Raw genomic sequence first — 24,292 nt, 5'->3', positions numbered from 1 at the left:
ACCCAAAGTGCTGGTAATTTGATCCAGGTTTCAATTGTAATGTGAAGCAGAGTCTTTCATGAAGAAAGTTCACATAAGATACATTTCATTTACTTGTGTATGTGCATAAAAATTACTAAAAAGTATGTTTATATTTTAAAATGTGCAAATATTATTCCTGAAAAAGAAAAAATTCTAAGTGTCTACCTTTCTTTATCAATAAAATCAACTCAAACAAACATTTGTGGATACCCTGCTCACTAAATTTTATCAAAGTTCATTTTTCTGTATTTTCTACTTGTGCCAACAAAACTGATGAGGCAAAAAACGGTAGTGTATATTTTAAATTCATTCTTATATTAGTTAATCCAAATTCTAATTACTCAAGATACTAAATGTGGAGATACAAACCTCATAGAATGGTAGCATTAATTAATTTTGCGGTTATCTGGTTGAATGATTTTATCATAGCAAACAGAAGACATATATAATAAATCCAAAATTTCTATGTTCCTCTTACGAAACAGTGCATTCATAATAGAGAACGTGCATGTACACACTAAGCATTTACTCCAGGCTCCTATCCTAGCACTGCATCTTCCACCGCCTTTTAAAATGAGCAGGTCAAAGCACTGTGGAGCACTCTGGACTGGCTTAGATTAAGGGTCCTCAGATTTCAGACTGCAGACACCTGAGGCTTTATGGCTACATTCATTAAGTCAGAGAGCGTCATACAGTGTCCTGTTTTGCTTTTGTGTGTTTTGATTTTTTTTTTTTTTTTGGAGAGGGGAGAGTGTTTTTGTATTATGAATACAATTATATTTTCAAAAATCATATTGACAACTTTTGCTAGCAGTTACGATCACCTAATTTTAGAACATGATTGGCATATTATGATTATGATTTTTCATGTAACTTAGGTTTCATGACTATATTGAACTCTTACTATACTGTTCTTCAAACATTAATTCCCTGAAGTTTTTTTGAAACCTCTGAGAGATTTGCCTGTTAACATGACTTCACATATTAAAAATCAGGAGATCCTAGATTAGATCATCTTCCTAAATCTTTTCGAGCCTAAGAAATGTTACATTTTATTGAGGTCTACCAATAAATTATGAAGATTAAAATTTTTAAAAAGCATACTAAGAGAAAGCAAACATTATGAAAGAAGTCATAATTTCTAATCCCACCTATGGCGCAGTTGTTTTCCTTTTGCAACTATTTGCTCATTTGATATGAGCAAATTTTCAACAGGCAAGACCAAAAGCTACCAAAATTTCTATCAGCAATAGCTACAATCACTTTAAATTGCTTTTTTTACATAACTAATTTTATTTTATTTTTTTTTATTGTTAATAACATTGTATTATGTGAGACAGTTTTATAGGCACTGGGATTCCCCCATCCCTGCCGCAACCTTCCCCCCATGGTGGATTCCTCCCCCTTGCTGCATAACCACAGTTTAAGTTCAGTTGAGATCCCTTCATTATTTTTAACATATTGTTTACTCAATACTATGTCAATTAATTCCATAACATTGTATATCGTTGCTGATATTTTGTTGAGGCTTTTAACTGACCGGGACTTTACTCTGTTAGCTCTGCCTTCAGACCAGAGAAGGTTGCCCCAAGAAGCCGCTGAACTTATCTGGACAATAAGATGCTGGACTCTATGCAAGATATATGCTTGCAATGAAGGAATCACTTTAAATTGTTTAGTAAATCACATATTAAGCAGAAGTCACAAAATTCAATTTCTTTTCCCCAGATTTGTCTCTGCTTTGAAATACAATCTTGATAAAGTGACACATATTTGTAACCTCCACATTTTTTTAACAGTTCATGACACTATTCAATGAATAAAATGCACTACAAATACTGGGCACTCGTCATGGTAAATGCTTCAAATATTTATCTATGTATAGGAAAAACACATGCAAAACAATTATTAGCTTTTTCAAATTTTGTCAGATTTTATATATATAAATGTACAGATGTTTACACACACAAAAATATACTTTAAAAAGCAATAATGTAATATCATTGATAGAGTATAATCAGGAGTTAGTTTGACCTAATATTTGAAACATTTTAGGTTCAATTTGCTTCATCTAATTCAAAGATGTTTATAGTTTTGATAATTAGTGTTTTTACTGGCAAAAATCAGTTTACTAAGTTGAAAAATAAAAATTTCATTAGCTATATATTATAATTTTAAGTCAGATTATTAAGCCCTTTTGCAGAAATTCTCTACTCATCTTAACAATTATAAAACAAATTAACACTATTACAGCAAAGGAATCTGAATTTTAAATGTATGTCTTATATTTAAAATCTATTAAATTATTAATTTAAAAACATTAGGAACAATGAAACTTCCTAAAATTACTTTCTGGATCTTTACAAACAAATGTGAATGAACTTAAAAGTAAAAAATCTTACAATGCTTCATATAAAGAAAAAATTTTACACTTATTTTTCTGTAAGTGTGTATTAGATAGCAGAATTTTTTAATAACAATTTCTAAATCATTGCCAATATCAAAATATAATTTGATTGTTAATTAGACTAATAAAATATTTAAGATTTACATTATTTACATTATTGAGTTTTTTAGTTTTCTTTTTGAGAGGTGAACTCATATCAATTTCATAATCTATTTTATAACAACCTGAAATGTTATTTTAAAAAACTATCAGATTGAAATTCAAAAGCTTTGTTTTCCTATTACGCTAGCAAACACAGATGAAGTTAGTTTATTAATTTTGTATCAAACTTCCCTCTTCCCATAAGGGATTTTTTAAAGATTTTTATTATTAATTTACATTTTCTCCTCTAGAAGATGTGAATAGAGCATTAAGGGACAGTGAGGCGGAAATGGAAGGAGGAAAAGTGCATTTCCACCATGTGCAGACTTTTACACACTATGATAAATATTTGTGTTCTTGAACAGGCATGTGTAATCACACCCGTGTGGGAATCAGTGCCAACCACTCCCCCTACCTGAACGGTAGAGCTGATTTCTGATGCAAAGCCGCCAGTCAGAGGAGCCTCGTGACTGATCAGCAGCCGCCCTGTCTTGATCACAGACTGAAAGAGAAAAGGAAAACCTGATGTTGAAGGAAATATACATTTCAAGCAAACAATGAAATTCAGTAATAAAAATAAATGCTTACAATTCCATAAATAATATCGTAACCAGTAATTCAATTATACTCCAAATAAGTTACAACTATTTTCAACTGCAGTCATCTGAATTTCATGCTGTTAAAAATTTTTTTTCAATATACATTACAATCCCAGTGCAAAGAAAAAAATTATATTTGTAATTCTATATAAGCAATTAAAAATGTGTGGCCATTACTAAAATATATTTTTCAGTTGTAAAATGAATTATTGTATTTCATATTTTTGCCTCAATACAAGTAATTTTTGTCATATAATTTTAAGACTAAAACTGCTTTTTCGTTCATTTTGGGAAACATATGTACTTAAATAATAACAGTCCTCAAAAATATCACTTATAGAAAACAGCAATACAGAATTGCTTATAGAAGATGGCCCACAAAAACTATAGCAAAGGAAAATTTCATCTAATACACCTTTGATGAAACCTAGCAGCAGAAGTCACACCAAAAATAAAAACTATGACCTTTTTTGTTAATGTACTAAAATTTGATTAATGACTCTAATTCCATTTTACTGTGGAATGCATCACACACAATATGTTCTTGACAGTTTCTTACTGTAATGGTTCATACTGTGCATGATATTCCCTGCACAAAAATAAATAAAACACAGAGCTATTATATCCTAACAGATTGCCAGCTGTATTGCGAGATAAAAGCTTTTAAAATTCGTAGCAAGTTATTGCTTGAAATACCTTGAACAATTACTATGTTAACAAAGAAAAGTGGTAATTTCTTTCCCAGATTTCTAACAATTTTTTATTCCATTTCTAAATATACTTATTATTTTATGAATATTATTTTCCTGAATACATGGTTTTCTTTTACATACACACACACACATTTATGACATGATTTACTTGTTTGGAACAATTCTAATTTCACATTTAAACAGTATGTAGGAATTTCAGCCAGCAGATGTTAACTCCAAGATATGGCAGGCATCCATGACAAAAATAGGTTACAGTATCTATTAGGTAATGAGTGACTAAAGAACATAAAATGTTATAACACTTTAATGAATATCACCCTACTGACAATGAAATGCTAAACTTGAAATATTGGTGATTTAATGTTCTATGCCTTGGAGAATTATGCCATGTATATGAAATCACAAGTTAAATTTCAATGTACCTAGACAGAAATATGAGCAGACAAGTGCATTTCAAAATCAGAAAAACAAATACATTTTCAAAACATTCTCGTAAACATGTCCTGAATTTTAGGATGATCAATCGAACAGCTTTGAAACTCAAAAGTCTACTAACAAAGTGTCTAAGGGTGACATAGCCAGACTCCATCTGAATGCATCTTACATTCCTAGCAGGTACAAACAAGAAACTTTTATAAAACATTCTGCTGCTATCCTAAAACCACATACAATAAATTGCTCCTCTGTGTCTGAGGCCAAATCTACTGGAGACCAAGGAGGACAGTTGGCCCACGCTTCTATAGCCTGTAGAATTCAGGAGAAAACTAAGCACACATGACCCGGGACAAAAGCTTCCAACCCATAAGGCTCAGGCAGCATGAACTCTGGAAACCTCTGACAGTCCTTAGCAGAGGAATGGCTACACACAGGGGAAACAGGAAAACGGAATTAAAAGGTAAGTTTATTTTGATTCAAAACAGAGTTTGAAATCCATTCATAATTTAATTTATATACTAACCTAATATGTGTTATCAACTTGGAAAATTTCATTGCAAACAACCAAAATTTGTTTTTTCCTGGGGAATGATGGCGAGAGAATTGAGAAGACTACATTTTGTTTTATGTATTTTTGGATTATTTGAAATTTTCCAAATAAGTCTGAAGTAAATAAAAATAAAGGGAAAGCACCTGAATTAATTTTGAAGTTAACAAACACATGTTTTGTGGCACCCACCATATTCTTAAAAAAAGAATAATAATATGTATTATATTTTAGGACTAGCTTCAAAAATCCATGAAGTTCCAAACTCACCAGCAAACAGGCATATTAAAAACACAATGAACATTTCTCCCCTTGCTACTATCTACACATATGATCCACGTCAGGATATTATTCAGCTCAACATTTGATGCACAAGCTCTTGCACACTCAATGAAATTAAAAATTAAATACTGCAACCAGAGATATAATGATTAATACCACTTCTGCATATGCAAACCATAAAAATGTCTGTTCTCAGGGGTAGGCATTGTCAAATCACTTGGGATGCCCACATCCTGAATGGAGTGCTGGTTCAAGTCCAGGCCACTTTATTTCCCATCCAGTTCCCTTCTTATGCACCAAGGAAACTGCAGATGATAACCCACGTACTTGTGTCCCTGCCAGCTCCACAGGAGGTAGGAACTGAATGGAGTTCCTGGTTTCTGGCCCCTGACTTTGGTTTGGCCCAATTCTAGTCTTTAACATGGAACTAATAAACTAACTAGCTGTTGAAAACTTCCCCTTTTCTCTTCTTCTCCTTTCCCCTACCACACACTGTACCTTTCAAAATAAATAAAAATGTTTACACAGATGAGGAGTGATGCTAACAGACATGAAAACAATTCCAGAAATTTCTAAAACATCAAGAATTAGCACATACGTATAATGGAAAGTAATCACACTCTGAGCCTTTGTATGTTGCCAGTGTACCCAACAAGTAAAAGATATATAGTATGGCAAGAAATGAGGATTCAGCAGTAACCATCATAATCACAAATGATTATCACAAAGATGCATTATTTCTATGTGCTAATCTGTAAGCTAAGTATTTCATTTTGCATCCATTGCTTCATTAAGTTTTAGTTTTCGTTCTTAAAAATGCATATTGGAAATCTGAAGTGTTAAAGTTCATAAAACAAAGTTATGCAAATTTCTGAAAATAGCATTTAAAGTAATACCAATGTTGTAAGTCACACTATGTAAGAATCAGCCTACACTGAACTCTTGGAACACAGTTCAATCATTTCGTGAGGAATAACAGGAATTCAATCTTGTATATCATTGTAATCATTTTCAACTTAATTCCCAACAGTTGTTTTTCTATTACTATTACAGCTTGTTAATGTTGTGACTGAGATAATTAAGAACTCAGAAAATATTATCCTTTTATTTCTTTGTGGTTCGGTTCAAAATTCTGATTAAACAACACTTTTTAATCATTTTTAACAGACTTTTATTTTCATATATGTAGGAAAAACCATATTCAATTGGCAATAAATTACCTAAGCAAATTTAGCATTTTGATGTACTTACATAGTAAACATTCATATGGTATTTTTCAACGGAAACAGCACTAACAGCTCTAACATAAATAACTTCAGATAAAATAATATTTAGAAATTCAAGTTTTCTTTTAGCTTAATGTATTTCTTCCCCTTGAACAAATATAAAAGTATTTGAACAACTTTTCAATATGAAAGCTAAACCTATCAAAGCCGGGAAAGATGCTGTAAGGCTGGATTTTCCAGTATCAGCTCTCCAACTTTTTACCAGTAAGACCTGCTCCTGGATTCTGGCCTAGGGCAGATGGAATACCAAAGAGTTAAAAGTGAAAAATGGCCCTAGAGAAAGGAAGTCACTTAAAGATTAGGACAACAAACACTTTGTCACCGTATCCTCTACCATGAAACAAACAAGCATAGTTCTCTGAACAGGCCTTAAAAGATTTGGGGGGAAAAAAGTCCTAAAACTGAAGGATTATCTCACCATTTCTGTTTATCATTCTTCCACTACAGACTCAACACCACCCTATCACCAATGGAACAATCAAATCTCAACATTGAACATGTGACATTGTTAACAAGGAATATACATGACACCCCTGTTCTGGTGGAATCTCAGACAGAACTTGTTCCTTGTTTGGTAACTCTGTGACTCTTCACCCACTGCCCATTTTCTGTCCACTTGTCTTCATTAATGACCATGAATTCAAGCCAACCATGCAAGATGCCGAGCACCAAACGTGGTAGACTCTCAAGAATAGTCAATGAGATACAAATCTTTTTAAAAATTGTTAAAATATATTGTACATGTCCTCTTTTAGCTTCTGCTATTGTTAGCAAAATCCACTTTACAATGCTGTAAAAGTAAATTTCCCATTTAATTGCAAAATTTGACTCCAAATTGGTCATATTCTAATGTAGCTTAAACAATAATATACTTAAGGTAATACACAGTTGCTCGGTAATTCTCCGTTAAAATGATTGCACAGACTTTGGCTGCCCAAACATTGGACATATGTTTTAGTGAATGCAGCATTTAAAGATTTTAACACAATTCAACCAGGAAAATGGTTAAGCTGTCATTCCAGGAGAAAATGGTACAGACAATTAAGCTTGAATATGCCTGAAAGCACAATACTGACATTAAAAAATGTATGTATATGTATATATACATATATATTCATACATTATATAAGAAATTATACTTCTTATTCAAATTCTATAACAAGACTTCAAGACTTTTTCCCTATAGAATAATCAACCTTAACAATATGAACTTCAGTAGCCCTTTCTGCCCACTGATAAAATAAGAAAATTATATTTTGGGATAAATAATTTATTAATTTTAGCATTTTCCTTCCAAATACAAAGCTAATGAAAAGCAAAAGAACCATCAAAGCTGGCCTTAATCAGTTCTTCATATATTTAACACATGCCTTTAAGTACAACTAATGGTAAAAATCATACTATAGAGCTTTCTTAATCAAGAATTTATGAATCCATAATCATTTATATACTTAGAATCATTAAGGACACAATTTTGAGAAGTTTTAAAAATTAATGCAAATGGATTAGATATATTTTCAAAAGGCCTTCATGTTTAGAAGCCCAATGCATCAGACAAGTTAGCCAGGAAAATATTACAACTAATCATTGGCTAACAACTGTATTAATATATATCTAGTAACTACTATTAATCAGCATGACCTCCATTGGACCACTGGCAGTGATCCCACTGGAGAAATACTAATGTGAAAAAAAAAAACAGTCATGAGTTCCAGGGAAAGTTCTGAATATTCCATTTTGGCAAGGATGTGGCTGATGGGGTTACAAGTATTTTAGTTTGTAGGAAAGTGGTAAAAACTGAGAAAAATAAAATCCTCAGGATTTTATCACCCATGTGGAAAACGTATGTAAAGGAAGAGACAGAGCACAAAGAGAATTGGTAAAAATCAAGAGAATGAGCAACCACTACTAACAACAACAACAAAAGACTATTAAATGGGAAATTTTCAGATATCTTCTCTGGTTCAGTCTTTTTCAATTAGTTCTATAACTGGGGCTGAAAGATCAAAGATCATAGGAAAAAATACAAAATTAAATATAGACATCTTTCTAAATGTTGCTTCAGAATATTTCAGATAAACACATTCTTGCCAATCAACCTTACCTTCACCTTTTGCATTCTCATACTCCTGCTACGCTGCAGGCCACAGGCTACTCTGAATACGAGCCAGATTGTTCTGCCTCTGACTTTCCTCCCCAAATTGGCAGTCATTCATCCCTCCCTTATGACCCATTCCTACAGCCCCTCCTCTTGGGTCCCCCCAGTCATCTGGCTTTTTCCTTATTTTTTAAGTTCTTCGATACTGCTACGTCTTTTGTTGATAGGACTGTTTATATTCTAGCAACCATTTCCTAATATGATTTGAGGTAATTGACAATCAAACGATATTTTGTGAAACCAAAAGCCAAGTACAAGCACAACAATCAAATAATAAGATCAAAGCGGCACACAATCTAAGGGATGCCAGTAATGTACTTCACAGTAAGCCCTGTGAAGATGAATTTCACTACCACTTCAGAACACACTCTGAAATAACAAGCTTGAAGACAGGAACTCAATGTTACTCACATCTACTGCAGTCCAGGGCATAAGAAAAATATTCATGAGCAAATTATACTCACTTTGTTATTTGGGACAAGTGTGTGTTGACAAACATACTGGAAAGAAAATTCCTCTAAACATCTTTCTTTTGTATGTTTTGGAGAATAGACTTTTACACAGTGAAAGAATCTGAACAGACTAAATATTTCAATAGCATGAAATTCAGAAAGAGCAAATAATCTACTTCTAACTAAAATATCTAAAATACAGTGTATGTGGATGCTCAATGGATGTTGTTTATATTGACACAAAAACACAAAGCATTATGCACACTGATTTACATTCAACTCTCTCATGGTCAAAATTTCTGATGGTTTTAATCTCTTAAAGGGGATTAATAATGTTATGAATGACTAAGAGATAAATGTTAAGTCTGAACTCTATTTACTCTAATTCTGAAAGAGGATTACATTGAGTCAAACTTTTCTACAAATTTTTTCTACTTCTACTTAGTTTTAGGCAGGGATATTAACAATACAACACATGTTTTTGTTTCTGTGTCATTTTAAAATTCATGACTGTTACAAACTTGCTCTTGACTCCCTTAAACTGTATACTGACAGTCCACCCCTCAATAGAATTAGTGCCTGCTTATATTAAATGTTTGCACTGTTAGTTTCTGGTTGTATGTATCAGATGAAAAAATGCATATTTTTAAATGATTTGTCATACTGTCCAGAAAAGCAGCCAACCATATCATTAAAAAATGGGAGGAGTATTTTAATTCACTAAAACTATTTCTTGGTAGAAGTATTTCAAAAGGTTGGGATCTCTTGGATAGTTTCACTGCTTTTTTTTTTTAAGAAGTCACAAAGTATAATCTTGGTTGAATATGAAAAATGCAAAGATCACATTCTAAAAGTATTGAAGTTGTATCCCTCAATGGCATAATATGTCCCATGATCAAACTCTTGGTGACCACTATGATGGCTACTCAGCCACTAACATTACAACGGGGGTGGGGGGAGATTTACTGTTTCCTGTGTCACGTCTTCTTCCTTTCACCTAATTGCTTATCCAATCAAGATATGGCTCATTCATGCATGTAACTGTCTGAAAAACTCACTTGCCACAAATAAATGAAGTTGGCAGAGAAGGGGAGAAAAAAAAAACTACCCTTTTGGGAAAAAGTAAGGTTGGAGAATTCAAAACCAGGAGTGAGAATCAAAATATTTTCAGTAGTGTAGATTTTTTTGTCTTTCTATTTTTTTGGCATCAGACCAATATACCTTTATATGGCACCGGTGTAGTACATTATACCTTGCAACTTCAATGATCAATACAGTTCTTTGTTACACTAAATCCATGTATTGTTTTGAAACAATGTCAGAACTTCTCTATTCAGTCAGTGGATGGATGAAAGAGTACATAAATAAATGATTGTTTTGATATGAGATAAAAGATAAAAAATACTGGTTGACATTTAGAAAAAAAACAAATATACACAGAGCCAGTATGGAACATGAGCCTTTCCTATTGATAAAAGATCACCAACATGAAAAAGCATTGTAATACACTAGTGAACATTTATTTGATACGTTGTTAAACCTGAGTAAATATTAAATGAATATCTTGAACTTTTTTCATATGCCCTGATAGCTTACATACCATGCAAAATATAACCACTTCTTAGAAATATGTAATGTTTTCTGCCAAAACACTTTCTCAAAGGTGAAGCAGCCATTTCTTAAGTTATTTTCATATCTTCATTCTTATCACTTTGTTATTCATTGTTTGGCATGATTTTCAAATACCTTGATAAACTTACATCCACCTCCCACCTCAACACTATCAATCTCTTCTCTGAAGATAACACATTAAAACAAATCATTTGGATATAAATAATATTGCCTTCCATATCCTATAATTTCAGAAAATTGTCAATAAGGACTATTTAAAAGCTAAGTTGCATTTTTAAAATACAACCAATGTGTTGTATGTTCTAAACCTTATATTCTTAGAAACATTCTGGGTTCTCTAGGATTTTTCTTTGGAGTTTGCATGGGCAGAAAGCATCTGGAAATACCACTTAACTAAAACCTTAAATATGTTTACAATATTCTAACAAATGAAAAATAGGAGTGCCATGGCTACCACAGAGCATTTGGTAAATTAAGAATCTGATCAAACTGTAAAGGCCCTTGGCAGTATATTCTAATATGTTTAATACTCATTAATCAGCCAATTTATCTTTTTTTTTCTTATGGTGTTACACACATATACAGACACACATAGCTTATCCTTCAAGCTATGATTTTGGGCTTATGAGCTGACATAAAAATTCCAGGCAGTTTTGTTTAGCTATCATTAACCATGCTGTCCTATAGTGTTAAGTTTCCTTATGTTTTAAATAGCTTGCCTTATTTTAAAAATGTAAACAAATTTCGTTTATTTCATAACACAGATTTAAGAGCATAATGATACTTTCCAAGATATCCTCACTGCCTGCCCATGTTCTACACCCAACCACCTCCTTCCATTTATACTATTCTACAGCTGTCAGGACAGTTCACTCCGGTGCTACGTCCTTATCACTTGCTGAATCTCGATGATCATTATACTATACTCCTCCTTACCATTCCTCTGAACCCTGGAATCATCCTACTTTCTATCTACATTAATTTATCTACTCTAGAACATCAGCAAATTGAATCTTACTGTGCTTATCCTTTTGTGACACAGGTTTATCTCACTAAGCATCATGCCTTCAAGATTCATCCATGTTATACAAAGTATCAGAAGTTCTTCTTGTAAAGTGAATAATACTCCATTATATAGATACATCACTTTCGTTATCCTTTCACCTGCTGATGGACACTCACTCTTACTTTTTGTCTACTATTAACAAGGCTGCTTATAAACATAGATGTACAAATAGCTCACCTAGTTTCTGCTTTCATTTCTTTGGCTTAATATAATTCAACAGTGGAACTGTTGGACTATACCATAATTTTTTCTATGTGCAGTTTTTTTTTAAGAGATACCATACTGTTTTCCACAACTACAGCATCCATTTTATATTGTCACTCAAGTCAGAGTCCCACCAAGCGTATACAATTATTTTAATTTCCCCATGGATGCACCAATACTTGTTTCTAATAGTTGTCACTGATGGTGAACTAGTATCTCATTGTGGCTTGACCTGCAAGTCCACAATGATGAACCATGCTGAGCTTCCTTTTACTTGATTGTTGGTCATTTTTATCATTGAACAAATGCATATTGAAACACTTGACCCACATTTTAAGCAGCTTGCTTGATTATTTTTTAAATTGTTAATATAGACCGTGTTTTAAAAGAGAGCCTAATTTCTTACACTAGTCTCTGTGAGGACTAGAAATAAAATCCTTTCAGAATATGTTACATCATAACAAGAAAATAATCAACACCAGGTCTTCGCTCCTAAAATCTTCATATTTTGGTTCCTCTACCATCTGCTTTTTTGAGATAAAAGAGAAACTTTTTCCTAATATCATCAATGTTATAAATCTTTTCTCAAATTGATTATTCAAGACAGTAATTATCTCTGAAAAATCTTCAACGACAAGGTAATTAACCACAATCTCAAAGCTAACTGATAACGGGGAATACCATGTATGAGCCACTGCTTCTTAATGAAAATGGAGTGTAATTACATACTCTAGAGTTGTTTGGATCTCCCATCTTCGCACCATACATATTAGAAGAAAAATAACGCCAACTAAAAAACATCAGCAAAAGTGAGAAAATCATTTCATTTCAATATTAGTGCACTCTGTCAATTAAATTATAATGTACAAATTCTAAAGGTCATCAGTTCATTTCAAAAACAGCACCAAGCCATTCACAGTGCTAACACTGGGGAAAAAATGAGAAGTTAACCAAACTCTCTAAAGTGTCGTAAACTTCATTGTCATAATGTCCTTGGGTAAAGCATACTCAAGAAGAAAAGAAATTAATTCAGTGATAAAAAAACAACAAAAGAATGCAGAACTTTGTCATTTAAAAATCAAAGTGTAAGATTAAGAAAAAATTTAGAATTTTAAAATTTTAACTCATCTGTTCTTTCCTAAAATAGCACTGAAGAACTATAATTTTTCTTTTGCTTTCTCAAACAATCATTACTAATATCTTCCCTTTTCAATTCATAAGTCTCCATTTGGCAAATATTTTTCAGCTGTTGACAATGGAGGGAAATACTATGTCTGGACATCAAAAGTGTTCTAAAAGGTAGAAACTGACATCATCCCCTGTACTTCAGGCATACCACAAGCAGTAAGAAAGTAATCCTAACCAGGACCAAGAATGTTAGCCAATTACATTTTACACTGCTGTTTTAAGCACATCAAGGGTATAATTTTGTCTTGAGCCAACTGGTTGTCTACCAAGGCAATACTTCTCTAAGGAATGATCAAAAGTATAAACACTGCTACACTTTTGTATCACCATGGATAAATGATTTTTATTTCCTAAAACCTGGTCCAATTCTGTTGGAATAAAAGGATTTTTAGTCCATTACGAAATAAAAAAATCATGTGTAGTTCATAATACGTGGGCAAGGCTTAAAATCTTCTGGGTCTTTTATGGATATGACTCAAAAAATATTAACAGCATATTACAAAGAATGTTTCAGCAAAAATTACATTTATATTTTTTAGTATATAAAAGGACACAGACAGAAATAAAGGGCATAACTTTCAGACTGCCAATAGCATCAGTACCAAGGAATTTAGGAGAAATCACTTCAATTGAAATAGAATTTGTTCTCAAACATTCACTGACAAATTGAGTAAGTAAGGGATAGACAGGTACAGAAAACTTAAGGTCAAGAATTATAGGATCAAAATTCATTGTTAAAGAAATAATTATACTATGTGATAATACCTGTCCAAAAAATATGACTCAATATTTAAAAATCACTTTATATCTAGACTTAAATATTTCTAATGGAAAAAAAAATCCCTCCAGAATTTTCTTTCCTTAGAGCCACAAAGTTATCAGGAATCCATTTGTATTTGATTTTCAGTTCTCTATTTGGCACTGATTGTATTGACACAGACTAATGGAGTAAGTTGATTCTGGCCATTACTCAAAAAAAAAAAAAAGGTCACACTTGTAATGACTTAGACTGTGAAAGATAAAGTTACTTTTTTCTTGAGAAGTGATCTAAGAATCTTTTGTGTTTCTTTATTTAATTTTATCATAGAGCATTTATGGTTTTGTTATACATTTTATGAATTAAATAATTAGTCATTATAAAAGAGCAAACATCATTAGTAACTAAGGCAAATGTCCTAGTGATGTAACAGATTTTTAAAAAACTAATTATTAACAATACAAATGATGTGACATTTCACCATGAAAGTTACACATAATTTAAATGTCCAGAGAATAATGAACTCTTCCTTCCACAGGCATCATAAACTGATCTCATACCCTGACAGTAAGATGCTATATATTATACCACTGCCTATACCAACAATGTTGTGATACATTTAATAGTAGAATTCTGAACTTGTAACTATTGCTAAAGGATTATACTATTGTAATAATACAAAGGGAAAAAGTAAGAAGGAAGGAAATTGGAGTGGGGGAAGGAGAGGTGGAGGAGGCAATTCCTATACTTATAAAACCGTATCATAGAAAATAATATGCGTTTTTTTAAAAGAGGAGGAACAGAAAATAGTCTACATCAATTTTTGAGAAATACTTGGAGAACATATTTATCAAAGGCCAACAAATGTTTTAATCTCTGATATAAGGAATCTCCATCCTGAGAGATCAACTCTCAAAAACAATCTAAAAGATGTCAAGTATTGAACTTTTGCTTTACAATAGTCTCTCAGACACACACAAACACACACACACACACACACACCCCTGTTTGTGTCTGAATGAGTGAGTTTGTGACACACAGAGAGAAACAGACATAGAGATTGTTAAGAAAAAAGGCTTTTCTTTCAACAAAGAAACACTGCTTTAGAATTGGGGGCTTATACTAGGAACCCTGATCTATATTTGTTGATGGCAGTTCTTATTTAACAGGCTACAGCACTCTTAGAAAGCATGCATTTAAATGCCTTTCACACTACTAGAAGTCTCACACTGCTTTACGAATGTTTGCTTCATTGGTCTCGCAAGTGCAGGCTCCTGAGTTAGGGACTCTGGTTCAGAACTGCAGAGAAGCACAGAGAAGGCCAAGAGCCTAGACCTTAACTGTCCAGCAGAGCTGCTACCCTGCAGATCAGCCTGGGAACTGCACAGTCAACCTTCAGCTGGAAACTGGAGAGCAGGATTCTCCAGAAAAATAGTGGGGGAGCAGAAGCACAGCAGACATAACCTGCTTATGCAGAGAAGGGTTCCAGTCAAAATACTTGTTCAAAGATGACTAAAGGTAAAAATAGGCACATAGAGTATGGCTCTTTTTTTAAATTCTGAATTTTATCCTAATCATTCTTCTTTGACTTACTTGAGATTCAGAAGAAAGTGTTTAGTAACCACTGTGTATTTTTAACAAAATACAAGACCAACTTCTAAGCAATAGTAGTCAAAATGCTAAGCTGGGGCAGGCATTGTGACACAGAGGCTATGTTCCAACATCTCACATCAACTTCAATGTCCTAACACATCAAATTGAATGTACTAACTATTCAATTTCTAATCTGGCTTCCTGCCAATGCACCTGGGAAGGCAGCAAATGAGGGCCAAGAACTTGGGCTCCTGCGACCTAGGTGAAAGACCAGCATTGAGCTCCTTTCTCTTGCTCAGCCTGGCCCAGATCTTAGTGGCTGCAGTCATGTGAGGGGTGAATCAGTGGATAGGAAATACTTATATATTTCTTCCTGACACTTTCTCCCCCTGTGTCTGAAACTCTGCCTTTGTGAGAGAGAGCACGGGAGATGAATGAGAGACACCAATTCTGAAAGGAAGGCAGGAAGGGAGGGAGGGAGGGAGGGAAGAAGGGAAAGAGAGAGAGAGAGAGAGAGAAAGAAAGGAAGGAAGGAAGGAAGGAAGGAAGGAAGGAAGGAAGGAAGGAAGGAAGAAATAATTTCCTATAAAATTATACAATAAATCATGCAGATTTCTACTCTGGCCTTCTCAAATATTTTATGGATATTTACCAATACAAATATCAATTTGATTGTAAAGTTATATTTAGCAGAGAAGACCCAGTTACTCAAAAGAGACATTTGAGTCAATTCTTCTGCCCAGGTTTCCAAATCCCAGAAAAACAATGAGCTCTCCACAATAATGTGTAACTTTAAGTGTTCAGTAGTCCTGCTACATATCATAAAATAATCTCATTATTTCACAACTATGGCATCTGAATATTTCATTTATTCAAAAGGAAGTGATAGAAACAGATCTCTTAGTTGTTGATTGATTGTTCAAAGGTTCTCAAAAGCCAGGATCAGACAGGGCCTGGAATGAGAGCCAGGAATGTAAGACGGTTGCTTGAATTAGGTGACTGGGACCTAATTTCTTGAGTCATCATCACGGTCTCCCAAGGTCCCAACTGGCAAAACGCTGAATTAAACATAGCTATCCTCACATGGAATGCAAGTATCTTAACCACATGCATCTCAAATGTCTGTCCTTTGTATTTGGAATATTGAATATGCAACAAAAAGCATCCACAGCCCTAAAAGAAAAAAAAAAACTTAACCATGCATGGTACATCTGAACCATTATCGCTGTTCTCACCAGAGACTTCCAACATGCTTAACAGTAATGAATTTCAGTTTCCAGTTTCAAAACACCCAATTATATTCAGTCTCTCACACAAGAAATAGTGCATCATGAATATGTGAAATAGATGAGGTGCACTTTATTAAGTAAAATAGTTTTATGGGCTGGTGTTGCAATACAGTGAGTAAAACTGCCTGTCATAATACCAGCATCCTATATGGAGGCTGGTTCATTTCCCAACTGCTCCAAGGAAAATGATACTAGTGCTTGGGGCCTTGACAAGCATGGAAGAAACCCAGATAAAGTTCTTCGCTCAAGGCTTTGTCCTGGCTCAGTCCCAGCTATTCAAACCATATGGAAAGTGAACCAGCAGATGGAAGATTCTCTCTCTGTCCCTCTCTCTCTTTGTAATTGTGGTTTTCAAAAAGTAGAATCTTAACACTTCCCTTCCATGTTATTTCTCCCTAGCCCTATAGCTTCACAATGCTAGACTGAATCATTTTAACTCCGGGATAGTGAACTGTAATTCCAGAATTGGAACCAACTGGCTCTGCGTGAATGACATTGAATCCATAATCCTATGGTTGACCCAGAGTAGCAGCAGGGTACCATGATCACTGAGCATGGCAGTGGAGAGGGACTACCTAGAGGAACAGAACTTTTGAAACATACATCATACAACTCTCAACAAGGTGAAGACAGCAAAAGTGCCGTACCCAAACTAGAGAATGTCAAAGGTTGGCTCTTTGAACAAAATAAAGTAGTGAGATTATTAACATGAATAAACATACACATACCATCTTCAATTCTGAACCATTTAAGCTTTACTTTTAATATACACAAGAAAGGAAGTCAAATCAGAAAACAAGATCATAGAACACACGTTTATTCTGAAATAACCAATTTAATATAAGAAACTCTAAGGAGCAGGTCAAGTCTCAAGTTGTTGTCCCCAGCTTTTAATAAATATATGTTGATTTTGAAATAGAGGTAATATGAATAGTGAAATGTATGTAGGCTTGCGATCAGGGGTACATGACTTAGAATAAAAATAAAATCTAGTTTCTATATTTACTATGTAGGTAAATAGCTTCTGTGAATATAAATTTTCATTGTAATCTAGAGGCAATATCATCTACTTCAAGACTGTTAGCAGAACCACTGCTCTTATACATAACTGCTTTTATACAAGATATACCAAGGACCTAGAGACACTCGCTAAATGGCAATTGCCACCATTATTATTATCATGATTAGCATTGCAACCAAATTAGCATATCATAAACATAAAATCTAAGAATTAGTTTTAAAAGAAAGTGTGATCCTGACAAACATGAACAATATAAGCATTGAAGGTTAAATAAAAATTACTAGGTCTGATCAAATATGAACCTCAATTGCATGAAGTGTCTTCTAAAATATCATTTGGGTTCAAATTAATTCCAAGTGTTCAATAAGTGTTACAGAAAAAAAAATGTACAACTGCAGGTCCCAAATCAGCAACCAATTTCAGCAGAGAACAGCAGCACTGGGTCTAACAAGGTCCCAGAAACAAGAGCCATCAGAAAAAGGAGAGTCTGCTTCCCTAGGAGCCGTTATCAGACCAGTGTTTGAAAACCCACACTCACAAAAGACCCTGAGCAGTGTTTCTCAACTCAAAGAAAGCTCAGACAGACTCTATAGAGGAAAATCTCTTTAAAACTATTTAGAAACTTGATGTTCTTATGATACTTTACACAAAAATAAAGGTATGAAGCCCTTATGCATAAAGTTCATATACAAGCATAAGCCAAAGAAATTTCAAAGAACATATCAAGACATAACGATTTAAATTCATACCAATACCATTACTTACATCAATTCCTGAGTCTTAATCCTTGAGAAAGCATCAACATGAGGAAATAACACAATTACCTATACTAATAATTACTGGATTTTAGTATACATAAAGTAGTGAGCATATTCTTTATGCACAGAAGGGTAGTACAGAAAGGTTGTGAAGAAAAAGAACAAGGAATTACCCAACAATTTAAAGCTCCTGGTTGGTATAATACTTAGTAGTCTTCTTTCCTAACTACCTGACAATATATCACCCACTGCCCCAGGACATCTTACAGCAGTCACCTTGTACTGGGAAAAAAAATACATGCAAATAAAACAAAGCATAATCAGGGGGCATAACAACACCCACTCTAGCAGTTAGGACTGGGATGAGTTGGGGGAATTATAAAACAAAGGGTTAGAGCATGAAGGAAAAAAATGGGATTTATACCTTCAGAGGTTTAACTTGAGCTTCAATGATACAATGCATGAGGACAGCCAAAACCACATGCACATGATAGAATAAATGCTTATACTACCTCCTGTGGTTTAGTCTTCTCATCAGGATCACTGCTTGGGAAATAATCATCACACGAGGATCCCTGGATTGGGAAAAGACAGATCCCAACTCTCCTGGTGCTTGGGTGAGGTTCAGAATCATCTAGATAGCCTGTTCCGTGGGCTGCTCCCTGCACCGTTACCTTTAACCCCAATACATGAGACCTAGTCATTGTTGTCTCAGACCACTTGATTCTATAGAACTGTAGTCTAGCAATTTAAAAGAAAATTTCAAGGTAGACTGTTTTTAAGGATAGAGGATAAAGTCATAGTAAAGATGTACCCTGGTAATTTTTTAAAGATTTATTTATTTTTATTGGAAAGGCAGATATACTGATAGGAGAGACAGAGAGGAAGATCTTTTGTCCATTGATTCACTACTCAAGAGGCCGCAATGGCTGGAGCTGTGCTGATCCAAAGCCAGGAGCCTGGAGCCTCTTCTGGGTCTCCCACATGGGTACAAGGTCCAAAGGCTTTGAGCCTTCCTCGACTGCTTTCCCAGACCACAAGCAGGGAGTTGGATGGGAAGCAGGACCTCCAGGATTAGACCCAGAGCCCATATAGAATCTAGACATGTGCAAGGAGAGGATTTTAGTCGCTAGGCCACCACGCCAGGCCCTGGTCGTTTAAAACACAAAAGAGTCATAATCTATTGTCTTATCCCATAGGTGGAATCAGAGTTCTGCTGGCCTTCTGAGGATTATACTGCACAAGTCCTGTAAACCCTTCAGTTTGATATTGCCTTCATAGGAACCTGCATTCTGAAAAGATAAGCAGAACCCAACGAGAGCAGAACTTCCCAGCTATCTTTGAATGCTTCTGGAACTCTAGGTTGAACAAGAGCCTTAACCATCACTGTAACTTATTTTGTTTTGCTTCAAACAAGAAGGAAAAATTATGTAGAAAAGTAATTAGGATAGATTACAGACATCTCATAATACCAGAATCTAAAGTGAAAAACCAAAGATGCATAACAGAAAAAACCTGAAGGAGAAATTAAGCTCTTAAAGTGGTCACTATTCTTCATGTATAACAAATTAATGCCAAGACATATGTTTTATTACAAAAACAAATAAATATAATATAATAAAAACAAATAAATAAATATAATATAATATAATATAATATAATATAATATAATATAATATAATATAATATAATATAAATATACCCTACACAGGATACATGTGCCATTACATATATTTATATACAAACACACTATCTACATATGTATGTACGCTTGTATAGAGTACCATATGTATCATCTATACTCATCTGAGCATGTACCTTAAGCATGGGAGTGTTTAGGAGACAGAGAAATGATTAAAGAGTAAAGAGAAAAGAAACTAATATTTTAAGCCAAAACTAATGAATCAGTCAAAAAGAAGACAGAAAGCACCATGACAGAAGGGATTTTTGTGTTTTTACTGCTGCACCTCATGGCCAACGTATATAGCAGTTACTGAGTGAACTTCTCTGTTGATGGTTTAAACATGACAAGCTTTTCCATTTTTAGAATAGTGTCATATAAATAATGTTAGACAAGCTTTTATTCCATTGGAAAATTTATTATCAATTATTATCAATAATGCAGGCATTTATATTTGTTAATATTTATAGAAACTATAAGACTAAGCCAGGAAATTATTGGTTTTAGAACCAAACAATCCACCATGAGTACGCAAATATGGAAACATCCTTTCCTGTTATGAAGTAATTGTCCAATTGGATACTCTTTAGCTATGATGCCATTTTTAGATATATGCATCATAAGACAATTACATTTATTAAGGCTAGATATTAATTATATCTTTCTGAAAGGCTAAGCCACAGAAGATGTAAATCACAGTTCAGAAAATATAATTAAAGCCCACCATAAGAAATTATTTAATTTTATCAATAGAGAAAAATGTGCTATTCAATTCAATCCAGGAAGATCTACAATAAAATAGCTTTCTTTCCTTTAAAAAAAAAAAGGCAACAAAATAAAAAGACATTACAATCATCTGTAATTTTCTGAATTTAAATCAAGGTTTCCTTAGATGAGCAACTTTATTACATATACACAAATATGCATAAATATGAGTATATATAAGTGTGACACTGGAAAAGAAAGTTAAATAGCATGAATCACTTTTTACTAACTTTGAATATTGTTGATTTAAGCTTATTATGTGCTGCCAGTCTGATGAGCTAAAAGGAAATTATGTTTTTTTTCAATTCAAAGGCAAGCATGTTACAGAACTCCCAGACTTTGGGAGGAAATAAACAAAGGCAGAACACATCACAGTATGCAGCAAATCTTCATTGCAGAATCCATGCTACCAGAAACTAGCACTCAAATTTATGTCACTGGTTTATTGTCTTATTAGTTGTCCATAAACAACTGCAGTAACTAAGATAAGATTCATGGAAAATGCATATCTCAAAAAATCCTGCACTGAATTCCAAATTACTTAGTGAAAAAGAGCGAGAGAAAGAGAAAGAGAGAATCTTTCACATACTGGTTCATTCTCCGAAAAGGCTGCACCAGTCAGTGTTGAGACAGGCAGAAATCAGAGGCCCAAGTCTCCCATGTGGATGGCAGAGCCCCTTATACTTGAGTTGTCTTTGCTGTCCTCCCAGGCACCAGATGAAAAGAAAGCAGCCAGAACTCGAACTAGTGCTCTCATAAGATGCTAGCGTCACAGCAACAACTTGATCTGCTCTGCCACAGCGGCTCCTCCATTACCTTTTTAAAGGACTTTTATATCTGGCACTTTTATACTGTTCAAATTTTCTCTAATAAGATTAAGAGATGTTGAAAACAACGTATTAGACATATTCTTTATGATCAGGTGGTTAAGATATAGTAACATAAGAAATTATACAGTATAACCCCAACGTGGGAAACATTTTCATTGTGTTCTAGTCACATGTAGCCTAATCCATGACTTGCATCCTTACCCATTGTAAGACAATGGTAAATTTCTTTTATTTTTTGGTCTAATAACATGGAAAATTGATTCAACTCTCACCATTCAGTTTTTCCCCACTGTATGTCACATATTAGTAGCAACTGTCTTAATGATAAGCTGTTTGCAGTAATCCAAATTTTAAACCTTTTATTTTTAAAAAAAATGTCATTTAATAATCATTTTAAGCAAATTTTTATATCAAAATATTACTCTATTTATTCATTTTTTAGTATCAGATAAAAAATATAGAGCATAGCAGAATCTCACACCTACTGCTTCACTACGTCACACACCAGGGCTGACCTGGCTATAGCCAAGAGCAAGGTGCATCAGGGCTTCCCTTTCTGGGGAGACTTTACCATGAGCCATTACCTGAAACATTACCTGCTGCCTCCCAGGGTGTGCATTAGAAGGAAGCTGGGTCAGAAACAGGGGTGAGATTTGAACCCAGAATCACAAAATCCAGGTAGTAACTTCAATTCAGATACAGAAAAACAGAAACTACTATGGATGGAAACAAAGGTCTATGAAAACCTTTTCATGAATAACTCATTTTTGAAAATTGTGGAAGGATGGCTGCTTTTAACATATTCTGAGGGGTGAAATAATACTAATTATTCCCACACAAGAATGAAGTATGATACCTAATTTTTCCATATTGCTTTTTAAGGGTGGTACAAAGTACTGTTATTATAATCAGTAATGGAAAAACTCAGGAAAAGTAAGAATTGGGCTTATATGGATTGGAGTTTACAGCACAGAGAATTTCTGAATGTATTCTCTAAAGTACATGGGAAAATACAGTGTGTATTGCATTGATCAGGCAACCGGACACTTTTAAACAATGGACATTGCTCTTCAAATACATAACCAATTACATTGTTATTCTACTGATGAAGCCTTTATTCCATTTGTGACACTTTTCATCTGGAATTACCTTTAAAAATTAATGAACAGATAAAAATATCACACATACTACTCTATAGTCATACTTTATAACACAGAAATAGAGGGAGGAACATTCAGAAGAAATTCAGAAATTCAGAAGAATTTTAAACCACTTTAAATGTTCTTAAAAAAACATGTAAAAAAGAAACAATCTGATTTAAAATCCATGACGTGTGAAAATAAGACAGGCATAAAAAGTTATGAGGGTATCTTTCCTCCCTGTTTCTTCACTTAGCTAGAGTAAAGTTTTGTGGCTGACAATTAAATTTCTATTGCAGCTATCAAGAGGAAAACAGTGGCGTATGTGGTGATGGCGATTACAGCCATGGTTATTACGATGCTGAGGAGGGAAGACATGAAAAAAGAAGGAATTAGAGAAGGAAAATCTACGCTGTAATGGTTTTCACAAATAAGCCTATTTAATTCACTTCAGTTTAATCTACAAAAATAGGCTTTAGTTGTCCAATCATATTTTCATGTTTAATACATATCACTCTTATTATCTCTTTAGATAATCTTAATTATTTTACTTAGAGAGAAAGAGGGGCTCCCATTCACTAATTCACTTCGCAAATGTCTAAAATGGAACTGGCCTGGGCGACCAGAATCCGATTACTAGTACCATTGCCACTGCCTCAGAGTCCGTAGTAGCAGGAAATTGGTCTGACTTCTTCAGGATCTCTTAGATTTACACATAATTATACATCTTTACAAAGCCAATTTTGAAAAAAAAATAGGTTTATATTATTTTAAGTACTATGTTCTTTTTATGTTAATGTGATACTAATATATAAAGTATTATTTTAAATTCTGGTTCTTCAGGAACAAATAATCATCTTAGATGGTGGCCATACATTCTCCTAATTTTATGCAAAGAAAATGGCTATATTTCAGTTTTAGTTCATGTGACGCTTTCAAACATAATTTAAAACATTTTCTGCCTGCTATTAACACCAGAAAATTTGTCAAAATAAGTTGTGACCAATAACGTTGTCAAAATGTGATTCGTAACTGATATGCCAGAGAGTAGAGAATTAAGGTACTATCCTCCAACTCATTTATAATCACGTTTGGTTCGTGACACAGTCCTAACCACCAAATGCTAATAACAAAAATAATCTGAATGATCTCAGTAATAAAATCGGGCATGGGTTTCTCCAGAAACCGCTTAATTTACCACATCATTTGATATGGACAAAAATAAGTCCCAGTGTTGTATGAAGGAAATTTTGGGGTTTTTTTTAATGCAGTTTCAGCATTGGTTTTGGAATCAAACGGCTTGGATTCAGCCCCTACCTCTTCTGTTA

At 33.8% G+C, this 24,292-nt stretch overlaps 1 protein-coding gene across 2 annotated transcripts in view; it reads right to left on the bottom strand.

The window, feature by feature from the left end:
* The window catches only part of BCKDHB (branched chain keto acid dehydrogenase E1 subunit beta), a 219,629-nt gene that overhangs the window by 60,223 nt on the left and 135,114 nt on the right, over positions 1 to 24,292 (bottom strand). For both annotated transcript variants that reach the window (XM_040983676.1, XM_040983677.1), the window contains exon 9: positions 2,985 to 3,071. In XM_040983676.1, the coding sequence (XP_040839610.1) occupies positions 2,985 to 3,071 (87 nt within the window). The remainder of the gene's footprint in view (positions 1 to 2,984; positions 3,072 to 24,292) is intronic.

Source organism: Ochotona curzoniae, unplaced genomic scaffold (assembly GCF_017591425.1).
Source record: "Ochotona curzoniae isolate NIBS_2020 unplaced genomic scaffold, NIBS_Ocur_1.0 contig_3819, whole genome shotgun sequence".
In the NCBI taxonomy this organism is placed as follows: Eukaryota; Metazoa; Chordata; class Mammalia; order Lagomorpha; family Ochotonidae; genus Ochotona; species Ochotona curzoniae.
Note: the sequence above shows the minus strand (reverse complement) of the source record. Positions and strands in the feature narration are given on the sequence as shown.